The 14,297-nt window shown below is 44.7% G+C and overlaps 1 protein-coding gene across 1 annotated transcript in view; it reads left to right on the top strand.

Annotated features, from left to right (window-relative positions):
- The window catches only part of PRKAR2A (protein kinase cAMP-dependent type II regulatory subunit alpha), a 108,753-nt gene extending 99,574 nt beyond the window's left edge, over positions 1-9,179 (top strand). Inside the window, exons 9-11 of the mRNA XM_078443093.2 lie at positions 1,358-1,423; positions 4,433-4,574; positions 5,268-9,179. Of these exons, the coding sequence (XP_078299219.1) occupies positions 1,358-1,423; positions 4,433-4,574; positions 5,268-5,401 (342 nt within the window). The 3' untranslated portion in view covers positions 5,402-9,179. The remainder of the gene's footprint in view (positions 1-1,357; positions 1,424-4,432; positions 4,575-5,267) is intronic.
- The last annotated feature ends 5,118 nt before the right edge of the window (positions 9,180-14,297 follow it).

Raw genomic sequence — 14,297 nt, 5'->3', positions numbered from 1 at the left:
TCATCAGCATTTAGAGATTGCTGCCCTAAGCCCCCTTGGACAGTTGTGCTTGGATGCTGTGACTCTTCAGCACCAGCATGCCAGCAGCTTCTTCCTACAGCCCAGCTTTCTTCACAGGTCATTATGTCTGAGGATGGTTGATTTAGCTCTGCTGGGTACAGGGTACCTACCCAACATGGCAGCACAGAAACCCACAGACAGCCCTTTTTAAAGCTGTGCTTTTTACTCACATAAAGCAATGATTATTATCTAATGAACTGGGACTAGATTAACTACTTAAGAATGGCAGCCTCAGCTGTAAGATGTCCACTTGGAGATCTGTGCAGTGGCCAACGACACTTAAGTCTTAGGAAAATTCAGAAGTATAGACTCTACTGAAGACATAAGACCCACATGGAATGAGAACACAGGACTAGTATTGAATTATCCAGTGTAGATGGTTGTTGCCCCACACGTTAAGAGGAAGGGGTCAGATACTGAAGTTGGCCTGCAATCCTCTTCTCAGTGTCTGCTTGCCTCTCTCCCCTCATTCCAGCCTTTGCTCAGATCTCACCCTCAGATGAAACTCTGCTGTATACTGTAGCCATCTCCTTCCCTAGCACTCCAGATCCCACATTGCTCCCTCCCTGTAGTACTTAATTGCCTTCCAACACAACAGTATAATTTGCTGATTCATTATGTTGATTGTTTACAGTTTGTTTACCATATTAGACTGTAATTTCCACAAGGGTAGGGATATTTGTTTTGCCCACTGATATGTCTCACATGCCTAGAACAGTGCCTTGGCACATAGTAAGTACTTAATTACTTGTTGAATTACCTGAATGACTGGTTCAGCCAAGTGGTTTAAAATCCAAACAAGTGAAAGAAAAGCCTGAGGCTTATAAGGTTGACATCAACCCACATCACAGTACCTCCCTCCCCAAGGCAGGGCTTTCTTCAGATCCACACTGTCCTCTGGAGGGCTGCATTATCCTTGAGCCCCATGCCCAGAGGTAGCCAGGAGTCACCTTGATATTGTCTGTGGCAGCCTTGGCGACTGGTCCCAGTCACAGGTTTCAATAGCAGACTAACATGAGCAGCAAAGATAGTGATGCTGTGCGCAGTTGGCAGCCTGGGCATATTTGTGGAGAGAAATGTGAATATTCCATGTTAGGAAGTGAGAGATGTGTCAGTCATAGTTGGACTGAAGTCCCTGGTGACCAGGATCCTCTCATTTTGTTCTGAATTTGTTAGGCACTGATTACTTTGTAGAGTTGAAAAATAAATACAAATTGGAGTTTGAGCAATGAGAAAATTATCTATTTCTGTGTCCTGTGCCAATATATAGCTCTGATGACCTCCTCTCCCTTTCCAGGGTGAAAAGGCTGATAGCTTCTATATTATAGAGTCCGGCGAGGTGAGCATCCTGATCAGAAGCAAGGTGAGTCTGTGTGTGACGAGGCAAGTTATACCAGGTGCATGCACAGAAAGTAGCTGTTTGCTGTAAATGGGAAGTGTGTCTAGTATCTAGTGTCATTGTTATATGAGGCATGTGACTGGCAAAGACCCATGTTTAAGTCCCTCCAGTGATAGGGATTTAGTATATTTCTCTTTGTTCCTATTGCCTTTGCGTCTGTTACATAATTAATAATATGAGAAATAATGGCTACAAATCCATAAGAAAAAGATAAATACCCCTAGTAGAAAGTGGGGGGAATACATGATAAAGACATACATGTGGGTGTTGAATATGAAAAAAACTTCCTTTCTAGAGCACTGGAAGGGGAGGTCTGTAGGACCATTGTTATCATACCATTTCATGGATAGGAAGACCTAAAATGACCAATAGATAGGAGGAGTAATCCTTATCATAAATCCGTCCTCACCAGATTTCTCTGTTCAAATTTTTTTTAAGAATATGGAATATTTAGGGGCACCTGGGTGTGGTTCAGTTGGTTAAATATCCAACTCTTGATTTTGGCTCAGGTCATGATCTCACAGTTTGTGAGATCAAGCCACGCGTCAGGCTCTCAGCACCAAGCCTGCTTGGGATTCTCTCTCTCGCTGCCCCTCCACAGCTTACACTCTTTCTCTCATAAAAAATAAACATTTTTTAAAAGAATATAGAATTTGTTAAAATAGTTAAATATAATACTGACCTAATATGAAGTCTCTTATAGAATATCTTTAGTAAAGGTTATATAGAGAAGGATAAATATGATTACTCCCTGTAAGGTGGCTTGATTTGTGATTAAAAATGGATCTGCTGTTTCACATGAAACAATAGGTTGAAACATCTATGTTCTTTTACTTATTGTTTTTGGACTAGTGATACATGTTTGCATATTTCTCAAATACTCATTGACACCTCCTGATCACAGCCTAGTGGTGTTGGGTGTGTGGGACCAGCAGCACTGTGGCCCTGGGGGTTGGGAGAGCTTGTCAGGAATGCAATCTTAGACTCTGCCCCAGACCTACTGAATCAGAATCTGCATTATAACAAAACCCTCAGGGGGCTGGTGTTCACATGACCATGTGGTAAATGCTACTCTGGAGAAGGGACTAGGTGGGCACATAAGTGTCTGCAGCCCCAGAGAATGCTACAGAAATTGGAAGTGGAGTGTTGGCTCCAATGGAGCAGATCAACTGCAGAGCAAACAGGTCAGGGCAGTAGTGTGCAAGGAAGGTTATTTGCCTATAACTTAAAGTAGCTCTTAAAGATTGAGACTAATTCTTTTTTATTTATTTATTTTTTTTTTTAAATTTTTTTTTTTAACGTTTTATTTATTTTTGAGACAGAGAGAGACAGAGCATGAACGGGGTGGGGGGGCGGGCAGAGAGAGAGGGAGACACAGAATCGCAAGCAGGCTCCAGGCTCTGAGCCGTCAGCCCAGAGCCCGACGCGGGGCTCGAACTCACGGACCGCGAGATCGTGACCTGAGCTGAAGTCGGACGCTTAACCGACTGAGCCACCCAGGCGCCCCGAGACTAATTCTTATAAATAAACTCTAAATAATCTTTTTACTTAAACAAATTATTGCTTAGCTTGGCAAATGGATTTGTAAAAAAAAAAAAAAAGCAAAACCAAACAAAAAACCTCTAGATATTAAATATAATATAGTACATTATTTTCAGTAATTTGATAAGCATAAATTACAACCTGCTCGATTTCTTAATACAAAGTTAAACCACTAAATTTCCAGGTTGAACATTATAAAAAATTGTTTTTAGTTACTCAGCTCTTCTAAAAAAATGTGTGGTGGTAGGGGGGGAAACCACTAACTTAAACTGTTTTTTTTTTTTAATTTATTTTTTTAAATTTACATCCAAGTCTTTAAACTATTTTTTTTTTAATTTTTCTTAATCTTTATTCACTTTTGAGAGAGACAGAGCATGAGCGGGGGAGGGGCAGAGAGCGAGGGGGGCACAGAATCCGAAGCAGGCTCCAGGCTCTGAGCGCTCAGCACAGAGCCCGACACGGGGCTCGAACCCACGAACCATGAGATTATGACCTGAGCCAAAGTCAGATGCTCACCCGACTGAGCCACCTAGGCGCCCCTAAACTATTTTTAAGTTTGTTTTTGAGAAAGAGAGTGTGCATGTGTGCATGAGGGAGGAGCAGAGAGAGAGAGGAGAGAGAGAATCCCAGGCAGGCTTGTTAGTGCTGAGTCCAGTGCCAGGCTGTACATGAACCTCAACTTGGGGCGTGAACTCAGGAACCAAACCATGAGATCATGACCTGAGCTGAAATCAAGAGCTGGACACTTAACTGACTGAGCCACCCAGGTGCCTTGGGAACCACTAACTTAAGATGCAGACAGTACCTAAAAAGAAAATTTGTCACTGTGAAGTATTGGCCAAGAAAGACATGATCTCAAATCAAGAAGTAGCCTAGGATTGTGACTTTACCTAAGAGAAACATTGACATCATTTAGAAGGAATTTGCAAATGACCTGTCTTTTCCCCTGTGCCTCAGAAGTCAGCATCTACCAAAAAGAGAGCATTCATATACATATATGTATGTATAATAAATAAAAATACATAATAAATATATTTATGTTAATATATAATATACTGATGTTATATAATCGTGTAGTATATATTAATATTATATATATATATATATAATTATATATATATATATATAAATCTTCCAAAGAAAATGGTCTGCTCTTTACCTCTTGATATTTATCCATTACCTCTAAAAGGTTGTTAGGAATTGGATGAAGCCCGAGGTAAAAGCCAGCTCCTCTAATTAAACCAGAGACTAATTAGCCCATGCAGTTTACATGGTGCAGTAATTAGCCCATGCAGTTTACATGGTCTCTGCAGAGTGAATGTCTAAATAATTGTGTTAAGTGTACTGAGACGGGACTGCAAGTGTGTGTGACTGGACATGTCCAGCTGTGATTCTGGAATCAGTCTAGGTCATGTTTTCCACCTGCCCTAGACTAAAGCAAACAAGGATGGTGGGAACCAGGAGGTCGAGATTGCCCGTTGCCATAAGGGGCAGTACTTTGGAGAGCTTGCACTGGTCACCAACAAACCCAGAGCTGCTTCAGCTTATGCAGTGGGAGACGTCAAATGCTTAGGTAAGAAAAATAAATTCTTTATGCATAATACTTTTTTTTTCTAACATGCAGTATTTTTTTCCCAGCAGCAAGCCTTGACTCCACCAGTTCTCTCACACACCCAGGCATGAACAGCTTGTGGGACCAACTAGAAATGGGTATATATCCTTTAGCAATACAGCAGTATAGCCTGTGAAAAGAGCAGAAATGGAGGCAGGTGTCCAGGATTCTGTAGGGATCAAGAGAAAGGTGCTGCCAGGCTCTGCAAAGTCACAAACCGAGATGACACAGTCAGGCTGTACTCACGTAGAAACATCCCTCCTTTTTCCAGGTGCCCAGGATCCCACAGTCTTATCCCCTGTAACGTGAATGGGTATACTTAAGAAAAAGTTTGCGGGGCGCCTGGGTGGCTCAGTGGGTTAAGCATCCGACTTCGGCTCAGGTCACGATCTCGCGGTCCGTGAGTTTGAGCCCCGCGTCAGGCTCTGGGCTGACGGCTCAGAGCCTGGAGCCTGTTTCCGATTCTGTGTCTCCCTCTCTCTTCCCCTCCCCCGTTCATGCTCTGTCTCTCTCTGTCTCAAAAATAAATAAACGTTAAAAAAAAAAAAAAAATTTTTTTTTAAATTAAAAAGAAAAAGTTTGCATGTGGGAAATGACTTTGAATTAATGATGTAGAGAATTCATTCTCTCATGCACCTCTTTTTAACAATGCAGTTATGGATGTGCAAGCATTTGAGAGGCTTCTGGGGCCGTGTATGGACATCATGAAGAGAAACATCTCACACTACGAGGAACAACTGGTGAAGATGTTTGGCTCCAGCATGGATTTGATCGATCCCGGGCAGTAGGTGTGCCACACCACAGAGCCTTCTCAGTGTGACACCAAAACCTTCTGGTCAGCCACAGAACATACATGGAAGACAGACACAACAGAACTGTTCCTGCTGTTGCCACCGCCACTGCCATTGCTATGGCCGTGGGCATTTAGAAAACTTGAAAGTCAGCACTAAAAGATGGGCAGAGGTTCGACCCATACCTCCTCCACTTTGCTTCTGAAAGCCCATTATTAGACCACTTGTAATGATTATTCCAACCCAGTTGTCACATCTTTCGTTCAAAACGGCATGTCTCTCCAACAATTTAAGTGCCTGATACAAAGTCCAAAGTGTAATCATCTTCCTTTCCTCTCTGGCTGCTACTGTTGCTGTTGGAAGTCACCACAGGTCTGCACAAACCTGTGTATAACTGTAGACACCCACCCCCGACCTTTCTCAAGGGAGGAAATGTTGTAGCCCTCGATCTTCTCCTTTGTCCTTTGAGAAAGTCCACACGTTTGTTCACAATTGTAGCCTTTGGTTTTACAGTAGAAAATGGCAGCTGGTAGGACCGAGGTCTGTGGTCCTGTGGCATTGTACTGTCTGCTGACAGCTATACCCATGACAGCTGTCTCCAAACTCACAGTGCTGTTTAGGAAAGGGCCCTGCCCAGGGCCCAGCAGGTCAGTGCGCCAGGGCACACCGATTGGTCATGAGGACCTGTGTTAGAGCAGAAAATTTGGGTTCAGCACATTCTTCACGTAGCAGAGAGCCAGGGAAGGTTTTCTGGGTTGGGGTGTTTTGTTCTGTTTTAGTAGGTTTTGTTTTGTTTTATTTATCTCTGTGCAGTTTGCATGAGTGAATCACTATGCATTTCTAAGGAGCCAGGGTCTGGACGTGCCATCACTTTATCTGACCCAAATACTTCCCTGGGCGACTCCTGCCATCTTGTTCCCAGTTGTCCCTACCAGCTAATGGCGGTGTGCCAGCAAGAGGTTGTACTACTACAAAGAGAGCCCTTTCCTTCTACTCCGGTGTTATCACATAGCTTTGCTGTTGAACTATCAATTTTAAACTCTTTAAAGAAGAAGCAGCTATTTTTTTTTTTTGAAATAAAAAAAAAAATTATTTCTGTGTTTAGGGAATTCTTATTAGACCTATTCGCGTGTATCGTTTGTCAGCTGACTCAGGCATCCATCCTGAAGATCAACGCTTTGTTTTTAAAAATCAGAATTACTCACAATTTCATAGAATTACTGTAAAAACCTTTCTAATTAAGGTGTTGGGATATTTGGGGTTCCAATTATTAACCCCAGAGGAAAGTAATTTAGCTTATTTTAAAACTTTTTTAGCCTTTTAATTCTATCAGGTAGAATGCTGATGAATTATCCTAATTAAATATATTTCAGAATGGATTTTTTTTTCCTTCACAATGACTTAGAATCAAGAAACTACAAGAGATCCTAAGAGTAGTGTGAAGGCTGCATAGAGATAATTTGAATGTTGTAGCCAAGTTTATATTAAATCAAGAGGCCCTTCCCAATATGATTTATTTTTTAAATTTGTGTAACTCAATAGATCCCTAAGAGATCACATGCTGGGGCTTGAGTCATTCCTGTTATAGATAGTGATGGAGCCCACATGTCACTTCCATTGTCCACATAAGCCAGGCTCTCTGCTTTTGCCATGGACAGTGTGGTGGAGAGATTTCCGGAAGGGTGACCTACCACAACTTTGGTCAATTCTCCCTTTTTCTTGCGTTCTGTGATGTGAAAGCAGAAGGACTCTTTTCACACTGCCCTAGGTAGCCTGCATCGCAGGTCTCAGAATCGTGAGAGGTTGTAACTAATACCCCAAAACAGGCAGCTAGCACTGGGAAAGCCCATGTGGTTTTTCCCACGATTTTCCAAGGTTGTTCTTCTCCAGGGTGTTGCTTTATTATCAAGTAAGTTAGGAAAGCAGATCTTGCACTTTAGCAGACAGGAATCACCCCTGTTTATTCCAAAAGTGGCAGGTACATTGAGCTTTAGGAGCGTCACAGAGGTCTGGCCCCAACTATGTGAGGACGCTGTTTAGATACTGAGCAGATGCCCTCTTTGTACCCCCCATGCCAGCTTTAGTTAGGGCTGGCTGTGAGCTTAGTGCCAGAGTCACTCCTGCAGGCTGCTAGGCATGGGCCTTTTGAGCCTGCCTCCTTGCACATCCCAGTTCAGTCTTCCTCTTCACAGAAGCCTCTTTGATACCCCCAACTCACTGATGGTTGCTGTTTTACAGCGTAAAATCCATCAGTCTTAAGTCCTCCTGCTCTAACTACAGATTGATATATAGATCATGAGTCCAAACCGTCACTGCATACAGGGCCCTTTGGGGGTTTGGCTTGAGGAAGACCTTAAAAGGACCAGGGTGAGTGAAACAGGATACAACCATTACCAAGGTGCCAGGAGTCTGACAGTGTCCCAGTTCTCTTTGCAGCATGGAGATTCAAAGGTGGCAGACCAAGCTCAGCTGAGGGCTCTAGTGTCCACATTATGTCAGGCAAGCCCTGAACTGTTGGGTGAGCCTCAAGGGGAGGAGCATATTAGGAAGAGATCCCTGTGTTAATTGTTTTACATTGTTCTCTTCCATGGGTTAGAGCTTCATGCCCTCTTTCCTGGATTTTAGCTATTGTTTGGAATGGTAAAGAATATTCCTGAGAGCCTTGAGGTCCAACCTACAGTATTATCCTTCCTTCTGGCCCCAGTTTATCACACCCACTGTCTTCTTTTGGCTGTATTCTCTGAAGAAAGGGTTGAAGTGGGCTATCCTCTTAGTTGATAGTCTTTATATATAAGTGCTATAGATTCTCAAGTGAGAGTGCAGTTTTTCTTTGAGCAGTTTAATGAGTGAATTCAGCAGCAAAGTGGCAAGAAATGGCTCTGTAGCCAGGAAGGGGTCATGTTCATCCTCTTATTGCCCAGATTCTCTGCTCACAATGGTAGTCAGTGAGAAGTGCCGCTGGTGCCCAGCAGCACCCTGGGCACACAAAATTTCCATGTCATGTTGCAGTGTAGAAACAATCTTCTCTCATTTCAAAAAAGTGAAAACATTTTTGCACAGAGAAGAAGGGAAAAGACCCATGAACGTCATCTTTTAATTTTTGTTTTCAGTGGGCTAATGTTGAAATTTTTGTTCTTGACATGTACTTGTAAACCATTCTTGACAAGATACAAGTTGTTTGGTTTTTCACTACAATTACCTCTTGTTCCTCCTGTCTTGACTGCTGACGTTCCTCAATGATTCTAATGTCTATTTTATGGGAAGCAGCCTTCCCCTGTGGGTTTCCTTTTACACACTGCAGGGCTATCTTTATACGTAAAAAAAAAAAAAAAAGAAAAAGAAAAAAGAAAACTGTCACTAACCTCATGGGGGATTTGCAGAAAACCATTTAGCCCACCTTGAGCAAAAGGTAGATTCCTCATTGTTTTCTTAAGCTCATTGTAATAAAAGAAATCTAATTCAGCATTATTGTGCTACCTCAAAGGTAAAATGTTTTAAGGTCTTTTTTTTGGTCCTGAGTTCTACACATAGTGTTTGAAATGTCTGTCAATTGGAATTGTTTTTAAATCATTGGGGACAATCTTATTTTAACTGTTTTACACTTACATTTTAATCTCAGAAGAATGAGTGATTAGAAAGTGATCAATTCTTGCTCTGTAGTATTGAACATATAATTAAATCATTGTTTGCCATAAACAAGGTTGGGTTTTTTTAAAAGGAAACTCTAGGGCTCGGCTTTGCTCTTGGTTAATAAAGGCTGACAAATCATGTCTGACTTTCTGGTGCAGCCCTGTGTTGTTTGTCCTCTCATTTCAGGGTTCCAGGCCATAATAGTACCCATCTGGCAGATACATTGTTGGGATTGGGATGTGAGCTCTTGAAAATTAGAGAGGAGACCTAGGAATATGTATTAGGGTTCTCCAACAAGAACCAATAAGGATTGTGTGTGTGTGTGTGTGTGTGTGTGTGTGTGTGTGTGTGTGTGTGTGTGTAAAGAGATTTATTATAAGGAATTGACTCATGCAATTATGGAGGCAGGCAGGTCTCATGATCTGTATGATGAGCTGGCAAACTATAGACCAAGGAGAGCTGATGATTAAATTCTAGTCTGAATCTGAAAGGTTAAGAACCATAAGAGTTGATAGTGTAGTTCCTTTCCAGAGGCTGGCAGGCTCAAGATTCAGGAAGAGCTAATGCCCCAGTTTGAAGGCAGTCAGGCAGGAAAATTCTCTTACTTGAGCGTCAGTCCTTGTGTTATATTTGGGCCTTCAACTAATTTGATGAGGCCCACCCACATTGGGGAGGGCAATGTGTGTTACTTAATCTACTGATTTAAATGTTAATTTCATCCCAAAACACCCTTACAGAAACTCCCAGAACAATGGTTGACCAAATATCTAGGCACCCCATGGCCCAGTCAACTTGACACATGAAATTAACTATGACAGCATGGTATTTGAGTTGTTGAAGATGGTGTGGAAGGGCATCCAGTATATCCCTTGCAGGGAAGATAAACTCACCAATGAAGCTCAGCGGAAAACTCCTGTCTGGCAGTGTTACTTCTACCATTTCCTTCTCGGTAACATGGCTGTAACAAGAACTAGCAATGATTCTGTGATAACTCAGTGTGCCTGCAGTTTCTTTCCAAGTGACCAAAAGAAGCTGTTCTACGATAAAATCGTGTTCCAGTTTGATCTTGCCTTGACCTGGTGGTACACAAGCGTCAAGTAGTGGGTGAACATACAAAATATCCCCTAGGGGCTCAAGAAACTAGTAGTTGAACTCTCTCAAAGCCAAAATGGCCTTTAAAATTAAATGGTTTGGCCTTTGTGGTTTTAGTGGTGGTGTTGCTATGAACAGTTATTAAGCGCCAGGACAATGTTAAGATCATATTGTTCACAGTCTCAGAGTACATGTCACTTGAGGACTTTGCTTTCTTGAATGTTCTAACATGAAGCTCTGAATTTGCCCCATCAAAGGTACCTGAATATATCCTCGGTGATCTTAGTGCATTCATTTTATAACAGAATTAAAACAGTTTACTTATATTGTGATTAAGGAATCTGTGGTTGTCTCATAAGGCATCATGTTAAGTATAAATTTCGCTTCCTTTACCCATCTCCTCTACAGACAAATGCTCCGTCACAGATGACGGCACAGATACTGTTACCTGGTTATATGGGGGATATGCAGATAAAATGCAGGGTGTTGACCAGGAACATACTGAATAATAACCACTTGTGAATTTAGATGAGTATTACCCAAGTTCTAAATGAGAGTGTTAGAAATTCGGTCTGAACTCAGTTTATTTATTCATTGAGCACATTTTGGTGACCTGCTGTGGCCATTCCTGACACTGTGTTTAAACTCCAGGAATTAGCAAGAACAATGATAGTAAGATTCACCAAGGCATTCTGGACCTTTCTTCCACTGATGATGGAGCCCATGTTTCCAGACTCACAGGCAGCAGCCCGGATCTCCTATTTCAAGGATGATCATGTTCCCAATACCTTATTGCTTCCCTTGGTCATGCTGTTTTTCTCCTTCAGGGCTGCCATTGCCTCTTCGTAAAGTGAGTGCCAAGCATGCACTATCCCTCACTGCTCTAGCCCACATCACACCATTCTGGTTACATAAGCATCTGAGGCACTGTAAAAGGAGAAAGACTAGATTTGAGATTTGAAGGAGACTCCCTCCAGGTAGGGACTCCTCAGAAATTGTCACCGTCATCCTAGTCATCCTAAACATCATGGTGAAACTTGGCCAGAGATGCCTTTTGGGTCTAGGTTGCATTTTGTAATGTCATGTGCTAAAAAATCAAACTTTTCTGAAATTTGTTTCTACTGGGTGACATTTCTACCCCTTTTTCTTTGAGTTCTTCCCAACCAGAATCCTTGCTCCTGTGAGTTCTTTCTCTTCTATCAAACCAGTTATCTGGCTTGTCTTTAAGTGCATAAGTCAAGCAGTGCCCAACCCATTTGTAGACTAGAGGGCAGGAGGCTGCCCAGGCTGGAGTGTGAAACGAAAGGAGCTACCCACAGACACTAGGAAAGCCAGGACCTGACCCCACCAATCAGTCCATCCTGATAGGCAGAAGGATGGGCATTTGCCGGTCAGCTGTTGGGGAAGGAGGTCTAAGTAGTACCAGCCAAATCTCCATGGCCTTCTTGGCCATCGCCCTACCACTTCCTCCCTGTGCAGAATTGCACTGAGCCAAGGGTCAAAAGTCACTGTGTACTCTGAGGAAAGCCAGATCCAGCAATCTCCTTTCTGGCCAGGTCCTCAGGCCCCCAGAATGAGGAAGCAGGGATTTGCAGTTGGTTATTTTTCTGGCAAACTGGTAAAAAGGAAAAGCTTAAGTCTAGACCCACCAGACAAGCAAACCAGCACTTTCCAGCATAACATCCAAGCATAGCTAGCCTGGACATTTTCATTTTGAAAGTGAAAGGCCTAGGCTCGAGGGGACATCTGCAGCACACTCTCCCATGCCTGCCATGAGCCCAGCCTGGGCAGCTGGAGGAGTGGGGGACCTGATGCCGAGGCTTGGATCTGTAGGACAATCAGGGCAGAGGCCTTTGGGGCAGATGTGCATCAATCCCAAGCAAGATGGAATAGCACATGAGCCACGTTGGACTCCTGGCGTCCTGTCCCAGAGCTGGCCCACAGCCCCATGCCCACGATGCAAAATGAGGCCACATACAGACTCATATGACCCCAGATGAGGGGCTGTTGAAGCTTCCAGCTCTGGAAGCCAGAGTGCTCTCCTAACCAGGACAGAGCTGAGAGACAGAAAGCACATGACCCCCAGCCCCCCAACTCAGGGCACTGACCCTTCAGAACTCAAGATGGCTCCACTGGACTGGCAGCTCCAGGCTAAGGCTGGTCAGATGAGGAGTTGGAGACCCTCCAGCACCTTGGCTTCCTCTTCTGTAAAGAAGGAAGCAGGCTATTGGAGGGCATCCACTCCACTGCCCTTGGCTTTGCCTACATGCCTTGGCCCAGTGGAATTCCAGTCCGGCCCCTCCCTGCCTGTGCTGGGCCTAGGCCCAACCACAGTAGGGGGCTGGGGTTCAGTGGCTGGTATGGTCTCTCCCTTGTGATCACTTTAAGCTGGGCATCTCTGGCTCACAGCAAAAAGCAGGCCCACCCCCTGACAGAGAACTGGCCTCACAACTGAAAACCTATGTGAGTTATTCTCATACCTGAAAAATGGATAAAGCTAGTTTTATATCCCAGGAGGGCTAGCCTTGCACCTGGGAACTGGTCATAGGCCAGGTTTACAAAGTGAAGGCAAAGGTACATTAAGAGTGCCAGAGTAGGGCTCGCTGAGACCAGGCGGCCTTCCAGCACAACGGGAATTTCCAGTGTCCTTTGTGGCTCTTTGCAGCCTGGACATGGTGAGGACGAGGTGTGTGTCCAGGACAATGTGCTAGGAGCCGCCTCCATCTTGGTCCTGTGGGAGCCTTTTCTTGGTAATTTTCCTGCCTTTTGTTCCATAACAACAACAAAATCGGGAGTGATTTGCAGCCAGCCCCTCCCCAACTGGCATACTTCCCAGGGCTATGGATGCAGGGGAGGAGGTAGGGTTGTGGGGGACCTGAGTCCCGCCCCTGCCCTGGTGGGAACATCATGTTCTGAACTGGGCTCGGAGCTGCCTGTACAACCCTCTGACACTGGGGACCTCGGGAGCCCTGGGCCCCGGGGGGTTGAGTTGATAGAGAATGGCCAGCTTGATTTAAGGAACAGGCAGGGAAGGGTTTCTGATAGATAACTGACCCCAGAACAGCTCTACCCACACACTCCCTCCCGACCCTTTCCCTTTCCCTGGCCCTGGCCCTGGCCCCAGCAGAGAGGAGCCCTCCCTTCCTCAATCCCAGGCCAGGGCTGTGTGGGAAGAACAAAGTGGTCCCCAACTGGGATCTCTAGCACAGAAAGGCTGCCTCCATCTTCTGGTCCAACTCTCACTCCTCCACTTTTGGACTTCTTTTGCCCTGGCAGATCCCTGCCTGGGGCCCAGCTACTTGCACCCCAGAGACAAGGTCTCTGCTTAGCAACCTCCGCCACGCTTCATCTCCAGGCCCCTTGCAGTGCTCGCTGTCTGGCCCTTGGCTCATCCTCTAACCTTTTGTACCCCTGCCCCCCTCGGCAATGGCCTCACCTCATTTTTAAAGAACACAGAAACGATGGGTCAGAAGCCCCGGGCTCCTCCTCCGTTCCCCATGTGCCCCCCTAGCTCCTGCCCCACTGTTCTCTTTTCATGGCAAAAGCCTTGAGACTTCCCTATAGTCGCCTCCTCACCTCCTGTTCTGGCCACAGTACAGCACCGCGGTCCCCAGAGATTTACAAGAGCGGAGCCAAAGCACATGCTGGCTCCCCAGAGTCTTAGCTGAAGTCACCACAATGGACTCCTCCCTCGTGCTTCAAGGACCGACCACCTTCTCAGGAACATCCAGTTCTCCTGGTTTTCTTCTCACCTCTGTTGCCAGCTTTAACTCAGACTACAGTTAAATGTTGAGTGTCCCAGGGGCGCCTGGGTGGCTCAGTCGGTTAAGTGTCCGACTTCGGCTCAGGTCACGAACTCACGGTTCGTGGGTTTAAGCCCCGCGTCGGGCTCTGTGCTGACAGCTCGGAGCCTGGAGCCTGCTTTGGATTCTGTGTCTCCTTCTCTCTCTGTGCCTCCCCTCTGTCTCTCTGTCTCTCACTCTGTCACTCTCTCAAAAATAAAGATTAAAAAAAAAATTTTTTTTTTTTAAATGTTGAGTGTCCCAGGGAGGGCTCCACTCCACTCCCCACCTTGGGACCCTTCAGCATTTTGTTAGAAGCAGTGTGGCTTTGGGTGTTATCTCCATGCTGCTCAACCCCAGGTTTATACCTCCACCTGGGACACTGTGCT

The sequence above is a fragment of the Panthera onca genome, chromosome A2 (assembly GCF_046562875.1).
Source record: "Panthera onca isolate mPanOnc1 chromosome A2, mPanOnc1 haplotype 2, whole genome shotgun sequence".
Classification (NCBI taxonomy): Eukaryota; Metazoa; Chordata; class Mammalia; order Carnivora; family Felidae; genus Panthera; species Panthera onca.
The sequence above is the reverse complement of the archived record's forward strand: the minus strand, read 5'-3'. Positions and strand labels throughout refer to the sequence as shown.